This window comes from Salmo salar, chromosome ssa10, assembly GCF_905237065.1.
Source record: "Salmo salar chromosome ssa10, Ssal_v3.1, whole genome shotgun sequence".
NCBI classification, from domain to species: domain Eukaryota; kingdom Metazoa; phylum Chordata; class Actinopteri; order Salmoniformes; family Salmonidae; genus Salmo; species Salmo salar.
In genome coordinates this window covers 42,737,223-42,758,764 of record NC_059451.1, presented here as the reverse complement: position 1 = coordinate 42,758,764, position 21,542 = coordinate 42,737,223, and the positions used below count along the sequence as shown (strand labels likewise).

Sequence of the window (21,542 nt, the reverse complement as noted above, 5' to 3'; positions counted from 1 at the left end):
ACGGACAGACAGAGCTGAAACTTTTCATGTATGATGAAATCCTGGTTGAGAATGAAACGACTGAACAAATGAACAACAAAACAGCACAGCAAGTAAGTGAAAGAAATAGGTCTTGATTATGTTTTACTGATAATGGGGACATACGTAAAAAGGCCAAACCTGGACAACGCTGGGCCAATTGTGCGCCACCCTATGGGACGCCCAATCTTGCCCGGATGTGATACAGCCTAGATTCGACCCAGACCCTGTAGTGATGCCTCTTGCACTGAGATGCAGTGCCTTAGATCGCTGCGTCCATGTGTGTGTGTTAACTATTTAACTGTACTAGAATACTTAAAAGGCCACAAAAATGTTAAATATCGGTTATTGGTATCGGTTTTTCTTTTTGGTAAGGAAAATAGCGGATATCGGTATTGGCCAAAAATGTCATATCGGTGCATCACTAGGGACCACGGATGCTTATGAAACTAATATTTTTTCTCATTATCTTTGACTAGGATTTTTTTTTTTTCAGCTGTCAGGACGCATCTCTTAACAGCTCAGCTGCCAGAACGAAATTATAAACAATTCAATTGGCTAGTTCAGCTATCTGTCAAGAAATTGCAGGTTGTAACTTGATCCTACTGCTACGATGGGATAGAGCGAAGCTTTAACTCCGCTCCCTTTCACATCTCCTCACATCTCTCTCCATCACTCATATCACTTACTGCTGTTTACTGCTACTATGAGAACTAGTTCAATAGCAATGGCATTTTCTTATCAAGCCATAAATGGGCATAATATCTAACAAGGAGAGCGATGGTAGGAAAAAAGATGACACAACGATGCATGTTCTGTCTGAATGACTCAAATCTTCCCATAGTTTGCAAAGTGAGAAGGTACACACACGTGCTGATCTACAGCTTTTTTGGTCCATAAGCATGCAGGAAGATTCTTAGGTAGCTACACCTATTGCCAACCTTTATTTAGGCATTTTAAAACAGTTCCTTCTTTCTCTATTATGACAATCATCTAATCCAACTATTAACTGTCAATTTACCGATACGATTGTGGTTGGTCAGATCAGCACAAAAGTAAATAGATAACATGGCTCGTTGCCGGAAATGGTGCATGTTCAAAATGATAACCCACTGACGTTAGCTAACTATGTTGGCTATTAGCTCCTATCTGATATATTAGCACCATGTTTATCTAGCCTGCTAGCTAGCATAGTAGCTAATATAGATAGCTATCTAACGCCACAGATGAAAGGGTTAGTTATCGTAATCTTTGCTAACAGGTCACATAGCTATCTGCTTAGCTAGCTAGCTATCTAGCTTATTGCATGCATGCCCGGGCACATCAACACAAGCCTTATTATTAGTGAATGAACTAAACTAATATTTGCAACAGGAGTTCGATTTTGGCCACTGTGTCTATTCATGCATTTCTCAATACTGCAACTTTCTGTTGGAGAATGATTTATCTTGCTGCTTGCTGCTGCTGATTTTCCCAGTTAGACATTCCTCGGGATTGTGCAGTGCTCGTGGCTCAGGCGGTAAGTTGTGGCTGGCCTAGCAGCAGTTTTGCTATGTAGAGGGACTATCGTCTAAGCCGATAAAGGAGGATCGATTGCCAATAGACTAGAAAAGGCCAATATCGGCCCGATATATCGGCTCGGCCGATTATCGCTTGTTCTCTAAATAGCACATTATCCAAATAGGCTGATGCATGGTAGCCTTTAGCCTAGAGTATTTACTTCATACAAAGTTGCCATAAATTCAAAGCACACGCATAATTGACACTGCCGGACTACACACGTGACCTGAATGCAGTTAATAAACCCTACAGGAAACCATATAGCCTATAAAATAACGTATGCCTCTTTGAGCTGTTATTGTGACTGCAGACAGTCACAAATTTGATAAGCCTATGCAGAATTCACTACATAGGCATCTCTGTCACAGACAAAGTCTGTTAACAATTCATAGAGGCATGAGGGAAAATTCTATATTTTCCTGTCCTAAAGCCTAGGCTATTTTCCTGTCCAGTCCCAATCCCACTGAAACCCAAAATCCTGTCTCACATGACAATTCCTAATATTATTCTGTAATCCATAGGTTGCATTATCAAAGCATGTCTCTTGCCAATGCATGTCAAAATAGCGATATAACATTTCCCCCGCTTCTCTGCGCTGTCTCATACTTGCTGCCCATATGAGAGCTTCAGTAGAGAATATGTGATCGGTAAACGGTATGAGAGTAGATATGGATATTTTTAAAACAGGTTAAGATACCTTGATATTTAATCTATTTCCACTATTTAAACTGATCTGCTATATGTATAACCATCAACCAAATATAGGAGATATTCTGTCATTCTTTGATGGAAGTTATTTAGCAAGCTTAGCAACTTTGGTCATTTGACTTTTGTTACTGCCGTTACAAAATGTGTATGATTCGACAACGCTTTACTCGGGGGGCGCTCTGTGCATCTTGAGCTCGCTCTGTGTCGGGATAGCCTACTGCTGAAATGCACTGAATTGAGGAACATAACGTTCAAAATTGATGAACGGTCTGTTTTGCAATTCACAACAATGTCATTGGCGATCAAAGATAGTTACTCTATCATTACTAAATATCAGTTTAATTTGCTCTGAAATCTTTACATAGTGCCGCAGCCAAGCCGGCGAGGTGGTACAGTGCCCCTCTTATTTGGGGAGAACCCTGGCATAGTGACCATACAGTATCTTGGTTTTAAACACTTTAAATGGACACTTCAGATTTACGCTGTGATTTTCGCTGTATCCACAATGTGGATAAATATGAATTATTCCCGGTATTGAAACTTGGGTGATTTTCTGAAGAATATTAATCCCTACAGTTTACTGAGTTGATGTGTGATTGGAGTAACTTTTTCATATGTCACTGGTGTTCTAGAACCTGCACAAGTTATTTTTCAGTTGGTTCTTTCCACTGCTTGAGGCTCCATGGCAAAGGTTGTGACCTACATCAAGAGTATTTTTTGTTTGATATGAATGGCATATGCGTTTACAGTTTGAATGTGATGGTAGAGAGATAGTAGGAAAGGGACGGAGGAGTGTTAGAGGAAGGCGGTGCCGTGCCATGCATGATGAAGGTGTCAGAGGTGTTGAAGAGAAACCTGTAAATCTAGAGGAGCTGTGGTCTGGAATGTCCTACATGTTGGAACACGCTCCCTCTGTTATGGAAGACCCCTTAAAGGAGACAGCTCTGCAGTGACCAGCTCAACTCACGCTAGGCTATACAACAGCAGCCTCTAATTCAACTTGAGCTAAGGCTAGCACTAAAGCTAACATGCCATCCCGATGCTATGAGCCTATTCTCACTGACGAAAGTTTAAGCAGAGGCACTGCGACAAGATTTCAATTGACATAATATGAACATCAACTGTTTCAATTTACATGACATCCTTGTCTTCTTTACATTTCGTTGAGGCTGGCAACGTGGCATTCTTTCTCTGCATCTCCAACTTACCGTAAACATCACAGTAGCCATTAGCCATGCAAACTATTCAACAATGCGAGCTTATGGTAGGTAGCAAGCTAAACAAAATTATTTCTGCATTCTCCTTAGCTACATCATAATAGCTGCATTAGCTAGTTAGCCGAATGCGGATGTTAGCTAAAACGGGGGAACTGCAGTGGGGTCGTCCCCAAAAATGTATAATAATGTACAATAAATTAAGACTACAGATTATTGAATGGAATAATATACACATTTTTTGGAGAATGATAATTTGAAACATACAGTTTTAATGAGTAAATGTATTTATACATGTTTTCATTTTGATAAGAGATGAAAGTACAATGGATTGAAGGTTATTTGTTGAGATAAAAATCTAAATGTACCGATTTTAAGGTTGTGTCATTAGATTTGGGGTGAAGTGGGGTCACAAAAAATGTTTGGGGAAAAAAATGGGGTCTCCAGAAATTGTCTGAAAAAATGGGGTACCCACTGAAAAAGTTTGAATACCACTGCCAGGCTTCCTTTGATCAATATCGTAGAAGTCTTTATATGAGGTAAAAAGCTCACTGTGACTAAAAGCATTGATAATTCTCTGGGGAATAAATCAGCTTCTTGCTTGCTTGCTTGCATAGCTAGCTAGATCATACCTTGCCTGGACGATGTCTTCCCACTGTCCAGTCGAGATTCCCATTTTTTCAACACCAGAAAAATTTAAAAAAATGCTTGTTATATCCTTGAAGTGTGTAGATTCAGTCTGTTTGAATTAAAGTTGGAATCAGAGAAGTGCACTGGCGGTTTTGTTCTCTCTTTAATGTATGTGTTCCCCTATGGAGATCAGAGTGTACAGTGAGGGAAAAAAGTATTTGATCCCCTGCTGATTTTGTACGTTTGCCCACTGACAAAGAAATGATCAGTCTATAATTTTAATGGTAGGTTTATTTAATGGTAGGTTTATCAAAAATGTTATAAATTGATTTGCATTTTAATGAGGGAAAAAGGTATTTGACCCCCTCTCAATCAGAAAGATTTCTGTCTCCCAGGTTTCTTAAAGGGAGTGCTCCTAATCGCAGCTTGTTACCTGTATAAAAGACACATGTCCACAGAAGCAATCAATCAATCAGATTCCAAACTCTCCACCATGGCCAAGACCAAAGAGCTCTCCAAGGATGTCAGGGACAAGATTGTAGACCTACACAAGGCTGGAATGGGCTACAAGACCATCGCCAAGCAGCTTGGTGAGAAGGTGACAACAGTTGGTGCGATTATTCGCAAATGAAAGAAACACAAAATAACTGTCAATCTCCCTCGGCCTGGGGCTCCATGCAAGTACTCACCTCGTGGAGTTGCAATGATCATGAGAACGGTGAGGAATCAGCCCAGAACTACACGGGAGGATCTTGTCAATGATCTCAAGGCATCTGGGACCATAGTCACCAAGAAAACAATTGGTAACACGCTACGCCGTGAAGGACTGAAATCCTGCAGCGCCCGCAAGGTCCCCCTGCTCAAGAAAGCACATATACATGCCCGTCTGAAGTTTGCCAATGAACATCTGAATGATTCAGAGGACAACTGGGTGAAAGTGTTGTGGTCAGATGAGACCAAAATGGAGCTCTCTGGCATCAGCTCAACTCGCCGTGTTGTTAGGAGGAGGAATGCTGCCTATGACCCCAAGAACACCATCTCCACCGTCAAACATGGAGGGGGAAACATTATGCTTTAGGGGTGGTTTTCTGCTAAGGGGACAGGACAACTTCACCGCATCAAAGGGACGATGGACGGGGCCATGTACCATCAAATCTTGTGTGAGAACCTCCTTCCCTCAGCCAGGGCATTGAAAATGGGTCGTGGATGGGTATTCCAGCATGACAATGACCCAAAACACACGGCCAAGGCAACAAAGGAGTGGCTCAAGAAGAAGCACATTAAGGTCCTGGAGTGGCCTAGCCAGTCTCCAGACCTTAATCCCATAGAAAATCTGTGGAGGGAGCTGAAGGTTCGAGTTGCCAAACGTCAGCCTCGAAACCTTAATGACTTGGAGAAGATCTGCAAAGAGGAGTGGGACAAAATCCCTCCTGAGATGTGTGCAAACCTGGTGGCCAACTATAAGAAACGTCTGACCTCTGGGATTGCCAACAAGGGTTTTGCCACCAAGTACTAAGTCATGTTTTGCAGAGGGGTCAAATACCTATTTCCCTCATTAAAATGCAAATCATTTTATAACATTTTTTACATGCGTTTTTCTGGATTTTTGTTGTTGTTATTCTGTCTCTCACTGTTCAAATAAACCTAGCATTAAAATTATAGACTGATAATTTCTTTGTCAGTGGGCAAACGTACAAAATCAGCAGGGGATCAAATACTTTTTTCCCTCACTGTATTATGAAGTGGCTTCTGTTCAAACCAATGAAAGTTGTTTTATATGCCATTATAAACTGGGTGGTTTGAGCACTGAATGCTGATTGGCTGACAGCCATGGTATATCAGACCATATACTACGGGTATGACAACATGTATTTTTACTGCTTTAATTAGGTTGGTAACCAGTTTATAATAGCAATAAAGCACCTCAGAGGTTTGTTGTATATGACCAATATACCACGGCTAAGGGCTGTATCCAGGCACTCTGCTTTGCGTCGTGCAGAGAACAGCCCTTATCCGTGGTATATTGACCATATACGACACCCCCTTGTGCCTTAGCTTTATTGCTAAGCATCTTATATAATAGCATGTAGGCTGAACCAATGGACTCTATGATGGATTCATTCATTTTAAGTTCTATCATAGTTAATTGCACAAATATGTTTGGGGGGGGTCATGAAATTCACAGTCTGTTTTGGTGAGAGAAACTTTAAACTTTAAGGCTCGGTTTAAGGGATTTGGGTACAGGAGATGTCAGCAATTATTTGAAAGTCAACAGTTGCTTTCTTTAAGAGTTAATAAAGTGCAGTCATTCAGTGTAGATGTGAGGAGAGGAAACCCAAGCCACAGCTCAGAGAGGTTGACTTTCAGGAAACTAATCTCAGTGGATTTCTAGTCCCTCACCATAGCCCATGCGTGCGTGTGCGCGCGTGCGCACACGCACACACGCACGCACGCACGCGCACACACACACACACACACACACACACACACACACACACACACACACACACACACACACACACACACACACACACTGTGCCTTTAGGGCCCATGTCAATAAAATCAGCCAAGCAAAAAATAAACTTAGTTTCAATCTAGTGAACTCGGAATAGCTGCCTTACGCAACTTTACAGGCCATGTGATTTCTGTTTGCTTAAGTTCCACTAATTTGATTGCACTGGTTAAAAATAAACTATTTATTCTGACACGCTGGTACTTTTTAATAGTACACTTCTTCAAAACCCTGCACACACACACACACACACACACACACACACACACACACACACACACACACACACACACACACACACACACACACACACACACACACACACACACCAACACCCAACTCTGGACCCTATGTATTTTGTTTTATAAGTGAAAACATTCTCGGTATCCAGTCTGTAATTTGGTGGTTGTAGCGCAGCTTGCAGGAAATCTGTTTCCTTAAGGAAAAGAGAACTTGTCATTAGCGTCTACTGTGGAGGGGCTCGTCTGGGCTGAAAGGAGAAGGCACGTATCAAAACAGTCTTTACAGAGAGAAGACTGCCATGCGATGCGTGTTGCAACAGGACCCAGCCCTCAGCACTCAGATCCAGCCTGTCTGTTTCCCTCTCTCTTTCCCAGCAGGCAGCATCTGCTCATCAGCCCATGGCTTGTCAACACTGCCTGCGGAAAAACAAGACCTGTCAGACAAACAATCTTTGCATGATTTGCAGAGTTACTTGCTTTGCGATTTGTAAGAGATTTGGCTTCTCTTTTTATTATCGGTTAGGTAAACTGTACACACAGAGCTGCGAACTGTACAGACACACAGAGACATCTCTTGTTGCGTTGAATGGGGATGGTACTTTCTGAACCCTTTGAAAAATGTCACCACATTTTTATCTATCCCTATTGATGTTCATATCGCCGCTGGTTGTACTTATGTCAACTGACCAAACCATCCTCCTCACCCTCCATCCCATTTGCCTCATCCCTTCATCCCATCCTCCTCACCTTCCATCCCTTCCTCGTCCTCCTGATCCCTGGTACCTCTATTTTCACTGCTGTCACGGCGGCTGTGATTTTTCAGATTTTTCCCCCGCTCTGGTTAAGGGAGCTCTGACTCTATCCCGTCTCTCTCTGTGTGATTTTCCGTTAGGTCTGAGCTCGCACATTCCCCAAGCTGACATTCCAGAGATGGGAAGTCATTGGAGGGGATGTGCCAGTGTTGCAAGGCGTTAGTCTTCCAAGGGGCCTGCAGGGCCTGCCACGTAATAATGACGGTTTGTGTTTTAGTCAAAATATAGCAGAACCAGCAGTGGAGAAAAATACCAAAAAACACATTTCTCATTCTGACTATCAGAGGTGAAATACAGACGTGAAGAAAGATGATGTGTTTGGAGTTTGAGTAGCGTGTGTGGTTGTATGTGAGCATGAGAAGAGAGGGGAAAGTCCCTACACATTTCACTATCCGAAGGCCAGGTAAGTCACTGTTGGTAAGTCACCTATGGTTTCATGATAGAGATGTTTTCATTTAAAGTAACAAAGACACAACGTTATCCTCGCAAGGCAAATATAATCAGGTAATCAAATGTTGGGTTTAGAAAACAAGTGGGAGGCTATGATTCAACAGGTTATAAAACATCCCCCACCGTTTCCATGGTGATAGTTGCCAGAATACCTCTTTGTGTCTTAAGGCTCCTGTATGAAGGGATACAGGTGAGCAGATGGTGGCAGTGAGATATCAGAATGCGTCCAAAATGGCACCCTATTCCCTACATACTAGTGCTTTACTTTTGACCAGATAATAGGATGCCATTTCAGATACAGCCTGTCTCTCCTGCTCTGCAGTCTGACACGTCTCTCTCTCTCTCTCTCTCTCTCTCTCTCTCTCTCTCTCTCTCTCTCTCTCTCTCTCTCTTTCTCTTTCTCTCTCCTGCAGCTCTGATAGAGAATGTCCACTCCTCCTACTCCGACAGGCGCGAGGTTGGCGAGGGCAAGGCCAGCGAGCTGTCACTATGGAGACCCCCACTCAACACCATCACCGTTTCCAAGAAACGCAACTGGCTCCAGCAGAGCTCTGGGAGGCCGCATCACACTACCCAGGACGACTCCCAGTGCATTCTGGGAGCAGAGGAGGAGAATGGACATGGACACACACCCCGACCCCCTCCTAGCCCCTCCCCGGAGTACCTAAAACCCCCCGGACCACCGCCCTCTCGGCCCCTCCGCCTGCAGCTACCCCAGGTGAGCATGTGCCACGCCCGCGTTGGGCCCCAGCCCAGGTGTGTGGACCCGGCCGAGGAGAATGATGCGGATGATGAGGGGGAGATCTGGTACAACCCCATCCCTGAGGATGAAGAACCAGAGCTGCCTCACATTTACAGACCCACCGCCATCCCCCAGGTCAGACTGATGGTCCCTACGCGGCCCCAGGAGCCCCAAGCCCCCGAGGCACAGAGGAGGCCCAGCCGGGAAGGGGGGGCCGGACGGACCCTGGAAGGCTGCAGCCCTGACCTGGAGGGTGTGGGGGAGAGCCTGGGTGGCGGAGGTGGAGAGGGGAGTCCGCAGGGGAATGCTGTACATTCCATGGAGCCATCGGTACAGCTGCACAGACAGATGCTGCTCACATGCAAACCTCAGGAGGAGGGGCCATCCAGTTCCAGCAGAGCCACAGCTGCAGGTAAATAACCTCTAGAACTACATCTATCCATCTCCCTCCTCCTAGTCTTACTCTCTTTCTAATCTACTCTCTCTCTCTCCTTTTCTTTTCTTTTCTTTTACTATCCCTTTCTCCTCTTTCTCTGTACTCACCTCTTTCCCTTCCTCAACTTAGTGCCGGCGGCTGGCTGGCTGGCTGGCTGGCTGGCTGTCTGTCTGTCTGTCTGTCTCTCAGTCAATCAGTCTTTCAGTCAGTCTTGAGACACCACCCACATACCTCTCCTCTCTCTAATCATATCTCTACATAGTGGTGTCAGTCATTAGGCTAGCTAAACCCAGCCAGACATTAGTTAGCCAGGTGGAATTAGTTGGCATTCCTGAAGGGAAAAAATATTTTTGTCTTTTGACTGAAGCTCATTCCCGGGATTAAGCAATGCTGTAGACTAGGGCTGTCCGAGTTAACCAATTTACTGAAGTTCACTTTTTGTCATTTCAGTGCACAATTTGTTTATTTATTGTGATTAATCGCATTGTCTGAAAGCATTCAAAATACACTGGGTGTGTGTGGGTGGCAGGCCTGCAATTTTGTGATTTTAGTGGTAAGGCCATTTGGCCTTAAGATGTTCCCAATCTACCAGGGCACCAAGGCCATCTGCTAGGGCACCAAGGCCATTAACCAAAATAGCCAATTAAATTGCTTTGAAAACAGAAAAACAGTAGCTATTCTCTTAAAAAAACATAGGTCTATGTAAATGTACATAAATAATTAGCCTACAGTACATCTAAAGTGTGCCTCCCTCATGTCAACACCAGACCGATGCTGACATGAGGGAGGCGCCAGAAAATGTTGGCACACTTTAATGAGACTTTTAATTACATATACTGTATATATAGGCTAAACACCGGTCATGTTTGGCTAATATAATCTAGGATCATTCTTAATAAAGGCTTGATTCTGTCGACATACAGTGCATTTGGAAAGTATTCAGACCCCTTGACCTTTTCCACATTTTGTTACGTTACAGCCTGATTCTAAAATAGATTCTAAAATGATTCCTCATCAATCTACACACAATGCCCCATAATGACGAAGCAAAAACAGGTTTTTAGAATTTGTTGCTGTCCCGTTTTTTTCCTCCATTTTATGAGGCATGTCTTACCATGTTCCAACCATAGGAATGTTAAGGGGATTCTTTTATAAACACTTCCTCATATGTAATTGAAACCAGTATTTCTTTCATGTTGTCAACTTTCTTTCATTGTCCAGCAGCCAAAGGCACAATCCTAGTCATATTACCAACCCATGCTAGTTGTTGCGTCTTGTCCCAAAGCCGCTCCTGCGTTGTCTTGGCTGTGTGCTTCGGTCGATGTCCGGTTGAAATAGTTTATCAACATTTTAAGCTTAAACATTCTGATCTGTTGCATCAGCCTCATTGCTTTTTAAAGTTTTTTTTATGTACAGGGGTTGTATTACTTTGGGATCTATCACATCCCAGAACTGTCCCAGAGTATGTTTAGAATATTTTTTTCTCGCACAGAAGGACAAGCTGACCAATAGAATATGTCAATGTTTTTACATTGACATAGGCTAGTGCTTTTGCTGTTCTTTATTCATCTTGTTGGCTGACGAAAAGTAAATGTGGACAATTCTTCTAACATCTTCAATATGCGCCTCAGAATTGGATAAGAAGGATGCGCACCTTTGCATCCCCGGTGTGTCTTCACTTGTAGCCTACTTCGGAGCCTGTGAGAAGGACCAGATCATGTGACGGGCATTGTCTAATAAGAATTTTGATATTTGAGAGACCCATGTGAGTGAGAGGTGCTTCGGAGCATGGCGATTGGCAGCCGGGAGAAAGGAAAGGAATTATTATATTCAGCCCAAGGGCACAATGGCCACTTTGGCCGCAAGACATTCATTATTTTAGGCGTCATTGCTGGGAAATTTGAGGCCTGGTGTGTGTGTGTGTGTTTCAGTGTTGAGACTGCGCAGCATGATTTGAACTATTATGTAGGGTGTCAAATCAAAAATGCATATTTTGACCAACTTCTTGTCTCTATCATAATCTGTCCAAACGTTATTGAAGTTTTTAACCTTGTAGCATGGCCAGAATTAGGGTGACTAAATCAATGGAGGCCAGAGAAACAAAGTGGTAAAAAAATCAGGAAAATTGTTTTGCATCAGTAAGGCTGGATTCTGTACAATAATTAAATCTCCATGGCAACCGGACAGGCTCATCTTTCTTCTCAAATCCGCAGGACATAAAACAATATAGAGGTAAGATGGATATCGATTTAGAGACATGACGTAGTATTTTCATATTTTAGTATACGTTTAATTTGACATTTCTGTTCTTTTTCGAAGATAGCGCATCAAAACAAGTGTATCTCTGTGAAATGTCAACAGAGCACTGAGCAGCATATACCTAGCCTTTTATTTTCAAGCCTTTTACATTTATTTCAGCTCGTGTCATGCTAATTTTGCTTTGAAGACGACGACCACAAAATGTAAAATCATCAAAAGTGTTTACGAGAAACCTGCACCGCTATGTCAACAGAGCTCAGTACTTATTATCTGGTGTATTAGGTTACTACTTTTTGGATATAATGTTAGTATGTTAGGGAAAAACCCACTGAACGATTCAGAACATAAAAAATGATATTTGTCTTCACATAAGGAATTGAAATTTCAGCACCAAAGTGTGTTTTGACCCACTCTGGGCAGAGATATTGTGATGACAGCTCCTACACAACTCTCTTAATACGTTGTATTTTTTATTTGTTTCTTCTTTTGACTGCTCTGATGTGGCAACACGGTTGTTTGGACATTTTGACAAATCTTGAAGTGAACCCATAATTATGACTTTTAACTACTGTCTTCTATGGCACGCAAAAGAGCTTTCTGGTTGTTGAACGCAAAGCGAAGCTGAATAGCAAGGATATACTTATCCCTTCCGCATAATTGGCAGCAGCCATAGCAACAGAAGTTCTTTATGAAAGTCATAATAAGCCTGACACGTGCACTGGTGTTGCTCACTTCACTTTGACTAAATGTATTAGTGAAAAGAGCAAACTACCAGATATCTATTGGTAATACTAGTTGGTTAGAAGTTTTAAAATTATTAAAACACTTTTTACATTTGTCTGAGTGAACAACAGCAAATGTTTTGGAACCTCCTTCATCCTACATCTCCAGTCTTGTCTTGGGGACATTCCCTCCAAAACAATGTGTTCTGAGGGGATATTCTCTCTCTGAACCTTTTTTGTGAGAGCGAGTGACATAACACAAGCGTTGATTGACAGGTGGCGGCCAACAGCTAGAGCTCGGCCAATGGGTAACAACAAAGCCCCGGCTCACAGTGACATCACATGCTGAGTGGCCAAAGTCTCAGTCATGTAAGACTTTACATGCAGGATCAGGATTAGGCTTAGGCCAGGGCCTGAGGGGCGTCTCAGTGTTCCAGCACATGAATGCTGGAATAGCCACAGACACTGATTATAACCAATTAAAACTAAGCTATTTTCTGCTCTTGTCATTTGATATGGTACAGTGTGAAATTCCAGATATTTCCTACAGTCTTTCATGGTTAAACGATGAAAGGGTAAAGCACGTAGAAAGACTCCTCAGTGTAGAGAGAAGTTGCATGATTATTCTGTTGGTTTATCAATCTGTTCTTATTCTGTGAATTGTGTGTGAATTCTGTGTGATTGATCTGTGACTGAGACAGAAAGCCATTTACAGGAACTTGTGTTAATGAGTCAGTATGTTGTTGTGTTGTGTGGAATGTGGCGTCCTTGTGATAGTGTTGGTTGCCTAGTTATCTGGGAGATGTGCTGCTTGCTGTGTTCTGTGTTGTGAATGGTGGGGAGTGTTCAGTGACTGTTTTGTGTTCCAGTGTTCCACTCCGGAACTCCCTGCTCGTTGTTGACTTTGCGGTCGGCTCCTGTGGGTTAGCCGACGCCACTCCACACTTCAACCCGTGTCTCAACAAAAAAGAACCTACCGCATTACGTGTCATCAAAGAGAAAGTGTGTGTGTGTGTGTGTGTGTGCTACTACGTTGTGTGTGTGCCAGCTAGGCACCCAGTGAGAGGTGAAGTTACCTATTTATCCGTCAGTCAGTCACAGTGGTTGTGAACGGCGGTGAGGTGAGCCCTATAATAATAATAATAATGATGATGATGATGATGACGATGATGATGTATGTGTCCACGGTCTCTGTAAAGTGGTAAAAATACTCCCATAATCCTTTGGGATGTAACAGGAGCTGACTGCTACATCTAAATGAGACGCTGTCACGGCAGGAAGTGGCAGGGTGACAGGCCGTGTTTTGGGTTTGCAGGAGGACAATGTATCAGACATGTCCCTGACTTAACCCTTGTGTAGTCTTAACATTCTGTATACTCCCCTTGTCCTAAGGGTAAAAAATGCCCTGCCTTCACTAAACCCCTAAAATAAAGCAGCTTAATTGAATTTTAAACCCCAAATCTATTTTGCATGAAGAAACAACCTGTCATTCATCACAAACTTTGTGAATATCTGGGTTTTCCCTCTTCACAATGCAGAAAGACTGCATTTAATCAGTGGACACCACTTGTTTTTATTACAACACACCTGTCATAATTGTTTTATTTACTTAAGTAGAGGTTTATTATTATTATTGCTAAAGATACTGTATAGGTGTAAACATAATTTCTTTAGCAAGAGATAGCACTTGTATAGCCTAAGAAAGTATCAGAAATGTGAAGAAAGTAGTTTTGAATGCATTTTATTGAAGGGAAGCAATAACAGTTGTGAACTTTTTTGGCAACACAGTGATATATTCTTATATTCTGTACAATGAGGAACTCAACTACAAAATTCTAGTCGTCTCCCATTTTTTGAGCCATTGTCCCCACCCACAAGGTGTATAAACAACAACAATAAATACGAATAAAATAAGATAATAGATACAAAACAAAAACGTGAAGAACATAAATCAGTCAACTCCAATTAGCACATGTAGGACAGTGTGCAAGTGTGTGAGCATGGACTTTGCAGATATTCTCACGTGCAGCACATAGTATTTGTTTTACAGTCCTTTGGAGGGCAGAATTGGCATCTCCTCCTCTTGCCTGTCCCAGCTGCAGTCTCAGGTGGATCAGGACAAGATTCAGCCCCCTGAACAGCTTTCACAAGCGCTGCAGAGGCTGCTGTGCGGGGGAGGCGCTCACTTCTTTGAATGTGTGGGGTTACAAGTGCCTTTCCCAGCTGCTCCAGGAACACCCTCCTCTTGTTCCGCTTATCAGGCATCCAGGTAGGATTGATCGTGTTCCATATCATGAAGGCATTGTATGAGGACACATCAATCATTTTATGGAAGATGACCAGGGGCCAGCGGGCAGTCATTCTCCTGCAGCTGTAAGTTCTAATCACCTTGTCCAGGTTGTCCACACCTCATTTGTTGTGGTTGTAGTCCAGGATGATGGCTGGCTTCCTGTCCTCATGATCACTGATCTCAGCTGTTTTGTGCAGTGTGCTCAGGAGGACCACATTCTTGTTCCTCTTTGGGAGGTAAGAAACTAGATTGGTGGTGGGGGTAAAAGCAAACTTTGATAAGATTGCCTCTCTCCCCCTTGTTGCAAGGAGTGCAGGGGGGAGCTCAGGCTTGTTCTTTCTAACTGTGCCAACCATGGTGATCTTCCTCTTCAGGAGCTGCTGGCTGAGTTCATAAGAGGTGAAGAAATTGTCACACGTGACATTGTGTTCCCTTAGTCCATCTGTCACATCAAGCACAACCCGCATCCCCTGGTTCTTCACCGGGCCTCCACTGGTCGGCTTCCCTGTGTAGACTTGCATCTTCCAAGCGTAGCTGGATTGTGCATCACAGGCCACCCATATCTTGATGCCATACTTTGCTGGCTTGCTGGGCATATACTGCAGGAAAGGACAGTGACCTTTTGGCAAAAGGGATTACTATCAGTAATTAGTATCAGTGTCACAGAAAACAATCACATAAATCAGTGATATTACAGCAATACATAATAAAATGAACAGTGAAAATCACTTACATTACAGATATGAAAATAAAAATGTACCTCTGAATAGAACCAGTTGCTCATCCACTGTTACTTCAGGCCCAGGGTTGTAGAGGTATGGCAGATGCTCCACCCACTTCTCCCAGACCTCTCTTGTCAAATCGTAGCATTCTTGAGAAAGTGTGAAAGACTTTCAGTGGCATTGTGGCACGGAAAATCGACCTTCCACTCCCTGCATCCCAGAGACTACATGTAGCCTCGCCTCAGGGCCAATACACACCCGCTAAGATTAGCAGCCCTAGGTAGGCACATAGGTCAATCTCATCCATCCTTTTCCAGTTGTCTCCATATTTACGGAAACCCTCCAAATTTGTCATCTCCAGGATGATTTTTTCTATGGCTGGTGTGATGAACATGTAGAATGTTGAGGCGATGTCCTAGGCATGGGCAACTGCATGTCTTGTGGGCCCTGGGGTCATCCTTATGACATTTTGTGCTGCCATCCTGCCCTGGTTATATTGTGACAAGGACCATGTTATTTTGCTGTTGTTTGACAAAAATGTCTCTCTTTCAGCTTGGGGGATTTATTCTTCATCTGAAGATGATGCATCGTGCTCTTGGTTGTATTCTTCCCCATCTTCTTCTTCAGATACCTCCTCTTCTAAATCATTGTTCTCTTGTTCCTCTTGGACATCTGAACAAATCTGACCTGTTGTGCACTGAGACGCATTGGCTTCAGCAAAGAGAGAACTGGGGGGACTGTCATCTGCAGCACCTTTATAGCCTCTGACTACATTCCCCATTAGTAAACAATGCTTTCAAGAAATGTTTATTTTGTCTGAAATTTTGTTAATTTTGTCTGTGAACTTGAGTCATGTGTGGGGTCGTGGAGGGGAGATGGTGCACATGCACAAAAAAGTTGTAGTTTTGTCTGAGTTCATCAGTAGCACACATAATCTCAATTTCTCATTGTGTGTGTGTGTGTGTGTGTGTGTGTGTGTGTGTGTGTGTGTGTGTGTGTGTGTGTGTGTGTGTGTGTGTGTGTGTGTGTGTGTGTGTGTGTGTGTGTGTGTACAATCTTTGTACCCTGGTGGTGTACAGCTTTCATGGAAATATGAACAAAGGCGATGTTTTACTTTTTTCTAATGTTGGGGTCACTCTAGGAAAAGTAATCCAATTTCAAGTTGAAAAAATATCATTTAGGGTTTTTTCTCTGCTGTTAAACGTAGTGGGGGGGTCATTTTTCACCCTTAAGACAACACAAGGGTTAAGCAGGGTGTACTATTAGCTGGTTGGTGGGGCTATTGGGAGGGGAGGTAAGGTTGAGAACTTAAGTTTAAAGGACAAATGTCTGCTGTGCTGGGTGATTTGGCCTCCTAGTCGTGAGTGACTAACTGACTGACTGGTCATGGAATTGTTTCACCCCTCTCCCCACAGGGAGTAATGGAGACCTGTCACTCAATCTACTTTCCACAGGCTACAGGGAGGAACAGACATGGGGGTAGTATGGTCACTGCTTTCAGTAACGCCATATTGTCCACATGCAGCCTGGAAAAGAAGGCCCGAGATTAGAATAAAAGGAGGATAGAAGAATGGAGAGGGGAACTATAGTGTCCTACTCCTTTTTCAGGTTTTTGTGATGCCTACATCCTATCACCCTCCTCCTCTTCTCTTCTCCTTTATAAAGTCTCAATCCCCTCTTCACTACGAGCCAAACCCGCTAGCACAGAGGGCTACTTTATTACAAGTGGCTAAAAATGGATAACACTTTGTTACTGGCTTTGAATAATAAGAGTGTCTGTTGAATAATAATTAATTTATGCACGTTAGATTAGAATGACCCAGTCCAACACTAGACCTTCTATCTCTGTCTGTCTGTCTGTCTGTCCGGCTGGTTGGTTGGTTCTTTTTCCTAACCGGATACACCCTAGACTCCTCATAGGGCTGTCATTGACTGCTCCTTTGTATGGCTGAATGCTGTGTTTGTATGGAGGATAATGACGGATGGACTATAAAGAGCATGTAGAGGCAGGTGTGTGTTCCCATAGCGCCTGGACAGGAAATCTGGAAGTTGGGCCTATGGGGTCAAATGTGGTCAGAGCTATTTTTATGGTTGTTTGGATCAGCCTGCGAAAGTGAAGCGCTGCAGTAAATGAAGGATCATTTCATTAATTTTGACTCTGGGGATCACAAGAGTGAAAATACACACATACACACACACACACTGTGGTTGGAGTTACAGAGGATCTCTGGGCTGAGTTGGAATGCCTGTGGCAGTAGCCTTAGTCTACATAGGGAGCAAGACAAGCTGCGTTGGCAGGTAGCCATGTTGTTGTGCTATTGGGAGTATAGAAAGCATAGGGCCTGCCTGCCATGCCTGGCTATGGGTGCATCCCAAGTGGCACCCTGTTTCCTATTTAGTACACTATAAGGCCCATAGGGTACTGGTCAAAAGTAGTGCAGTAGTGCACTGTAGGGAATAGGGGACGTATACTATATTTGGTCACCATTGTAATGAAACACCTCCCTTGGCTGCTGTGGCCTCTGAAAGGATTCAAGCACTGAATGATTTAGGCCTCAAGGAGAGGAGAGCCACCAATACAGTGTCTCTGTCTGTGTCCCAAATTGCAACCTTTTCCCTATACAGTGCACTACTTTGATCAGAGTCCTATGGGCCCTGGTTGAAAGCAGTGCACTAGAGAACAGGGTGCCAGAGAACAGTGCACCAGAGAAGTCTCTTTCCTTCTCTGTTTGTGTTTATAATGAGTGTGTGAGAGTTTGCATGGGGGAGGGCAGTTCTTCACTTTAAAATGAATGCCCCAAAAAAACAATGATTGCAAAGTTAAAGGGATATTTGGGGATTTTGGCAATGAAAGCCATTATCTACTTCCCCAGAATCAGATTAACCTGTGGATACCATTTTTATGTCTTTGCGTGCAGTTTGAAGGAAGTTGCTAACTAGCGTTAGCGCAATTGCTAACTAGCATTAGCGCAGTTAGTATTGGCTGGCGAAACTACCTCTAACTTCTTTCAAACTGGATGCAGAGACATACAAATGGTATCCATGTAGCAACAGTTATCACAATTGTTAAAAGGTTTGAAAAACAATTGAAATAAATGCAACAGTTGGACAATATATGAAGATACTGTCATTCTGCCTCTGAACGAGACAGTTAACCCACTGTTCCTAGGCCGTCATTGCAAATAAGAATTTGTTCTTAACTGACTTGCCTAGTTAAATAAAGGTTAAATATTTGTATTTTTTTATAAATACTAAATCCATCAGATATTGACAGAATTATAGCATATTAAACATTTTACTGGCACGGACAAATAATTAATGAAGTTCAGGAATTTTGTTGGAAATTCAGGTATTCAATTTATTGTCAAATATTTTTTTTAAATCTTAGAATGCACTCATATTTACATTTTCTAATGGTATTAGGTATTTTTTTATATATATTTTGTGTTAAAATAAAGTTATATGTGCAGCATTTGCATAAATACACTGGGTGTATTTGCATGTATTAATACATTAACATAAACGGGTGGAACAGGGTTGCAACACCAACAATGTGCTGTCTGCATTGCTTGCTGTTTGGGCTTTAGGCTGGGTTTCTGTATATCACTTTGTGACATCGACTGATGTAAAAAGGGCTTTATAAATACATTTAATTGATTGATTGGTCTAGGCCTATCTGCACTGTCTAGACTGCCTTATTAATTACTGTTGTTGTCAAATTCTGTTGCATTATACAACAAATGTGTCAATAGCAGGATGCCCTCAGATAAGTCAACACGCTTGGCTCTAGATAACACCTATCTATACATACTTAACATTGTTTGCAAAATCAGACATACTATCACTATAATTAGTGTTCATTTTCAGAAGTTGCTTTCATTTCAGTGCAACTAATTTGTAAGCATTTGAACTGTATTAAATTATTACTTTTTTAAATTCCACCAAAGAATGTACACCCATCAAAATAAAAGTCTCTTCTCTTTCTTGTGATGTTAGTGTCGATGAGGCGTTAAATCCCAGACGAAGCTTTAGTGTTCTTATAGATTCAACGGAAAGGCGATGTATTCCATTGAAACCATTTCAGCCATTACCGGGTTGTGTTTGACAGGTAATTCCAAACATTTACGTGGTCGTAACGTTAACAGGAATAACGACAGTCACACGCAAGAGTATGAGAGTCTCAGGAGTAAAATGAAAGCAATCAATCCAGCGAGATTTAAGTGACAAGGGATTTTGGACCCCTCAAACACAGGAAATAGATGGTTGAAAAAGACAGATCTTTAGGTGGCCGGGGCATGCATGTTGCTAATCCATGAGTTCATCTGATTTTGGGGAAGTAGATAAAGGGCTTCTTTGCCAAAATCCCAAAGTATAACTTTAAACAAACCATACAACTCTATGCACAAGGACTGCAATATGCAGAAATCGTTCCTCCATTTCCTGGTTGAAAAATGTGAATAGTTTGCCTAATTTCAGTTTATGTGACAAAACAAGCAAGTGTAAAAAAAATCATTGTACCATCTAAACCACGGTGAAATATATTTTCAATAACCAGAAATATTGTATTTTCAGCTGTTTGAAGCTGGTGTACCAAAACGAAACTTAAGAACGGGAACATTTCTATGTGAATTTGGTCGGGTCGCACCAAAAGTTACATATTGCAGCTTTAACAATTTCCACAGAAAATGATGCAAAAATAGATTTACTTGAAAAAAAGTGCAGATGCAAGGTTTGGTAACAGAATGACAGCACAAACAGCACACACCATAATTCTGTTATCAAACTTTGCATCTGCACTGTTCTTCAAGTAAATGAGTCTCTGTTACCGTGGAATTGCCTAGGGGTAATTAAGGACATCAACTTTGTCTCCTATCACCTTCTGTCAGAGGAAGTATACTGATACACGCACAGTTACTGTTACAAAACACTAACTTTCTCACACTGCCGTATTCACACATACCATGCCCCCCCCCCACACACTCAGTCTCTCTTTACGCCCACACACACACACACACACACACACACACACACACACACACACACACACTGCTCTCTCGCTTAGCACCTGTCTGGGCCCAGAACGTTATTAAAGGCAATCGAGGGCCATAAATTCCTTTTCTTTGTTAGAGGGGTGTCAGTGACAGTCTGTGGGCCTGGGGGGGTCATAAGGGAGAGGGGGGTGTATAGGGGCGACACTGGTCACCCAGCTTCGGTTCCAGCGTGCGGAATGCAACCCTTTGCCCTTTGACCCTATGAACGTCCCCCCGGGGCTTAAGTATCAAACAGAACCTCAGGTAGAGGGTGTTGAGTGTCGGTCCCTCTCTTTCTCTCTGACGTTGCTGTAGATGTTGCCACAGGGTAAATGGCTACAGAATAGTGAGGGAAATATGGAGAACAGCACAGTAGTCATTGGATTTGTTTTAAAGGTAATATTATTCTACTTGGTAAATGTTATATCCACCAGATTTAACTCAGTTGGCTGTTGTTGTGGATGAGGGTTCTGTTCATACCATTAGATTTAGGAGAATTGCCAAATACATTTCCAAATCATGTACTAATCTGAAAACGGACATAAAATCAGACAATACATTTCAACATACATTTGCTTTACATGTAATTTACCTTTATTATAGGAGATTTTGAAATTTGATTGGTCAAAAATGTGTTCCAGTGGTTTCAGTGCCTTCTGAAGGCATGTGAGTTTGGCCAAACCTAAACCTCAGTATCTGGGACCCACCCTAGATGTTGTTTGGCACTTCTTCCAGAGGTATTTTGCACCTTTGGTCCGGCTCTCTCCCCCTTTCCCCCTCTGTGTGCTGGTATTTGTTATTGTCAGGAACCACTAGCTAACAGGGATTTATATTCAGCAGCCTAAGGAAAGGGAATGGAGGCTAAACATGGTTTATTATGGAATGTCAGATAACACCCCCTTTCACTGGCCAGGCCTCTGATTCGCAGTACAAGGAGTGCCTTTGTCCCCCACATACCCCCCCCCTCTCATCTTCTGTCTGCCCCTCTTCATGCATGCAGCAACCCACTCTGCCCTACTGCTGCCTCCATCTTACCCCGTCGCTACACCCTCCGATACCTCCTCTACCCCCTCCCTGCCTCCCTCTTACCCCCTCGCTACACCCTCCGATACCTCCTCTACCCCCTCCCTGCCTCCCTCTTACCCCCTCGCTACACCCTCCAATACCTCCTCTACCCCCTCCCTGCCTCCTTATT

The 21,542-nt window shown here is 42.8% G+C and overlaps 1 protein-coding gene across 2 annotated transcripts in view; it reads left to right on the top strand.

The window, feature by feature from the left end:
• Positions 1 to 21,542, top strand: part of LOC106560448 (rho GTPase-activating protein SYDE2) — a 67,006-nt gene that overhangs the window by 8,838 nt on the left and 36,626 nt on the right. For both annotated transcript variants that reach the window (XM_014123369.2, XM_014123370.2), the window contains exon 2: positions 8,560 to 9,300. In XM_014123369.2, the coding sequence (XP_013978844.2) occupies positions 8,560 to 9,300 (741 nt within the window). The remainder of the gene's footprint in view (positions 1 to 8,559; positions 9,301 to 21,542) is intronic.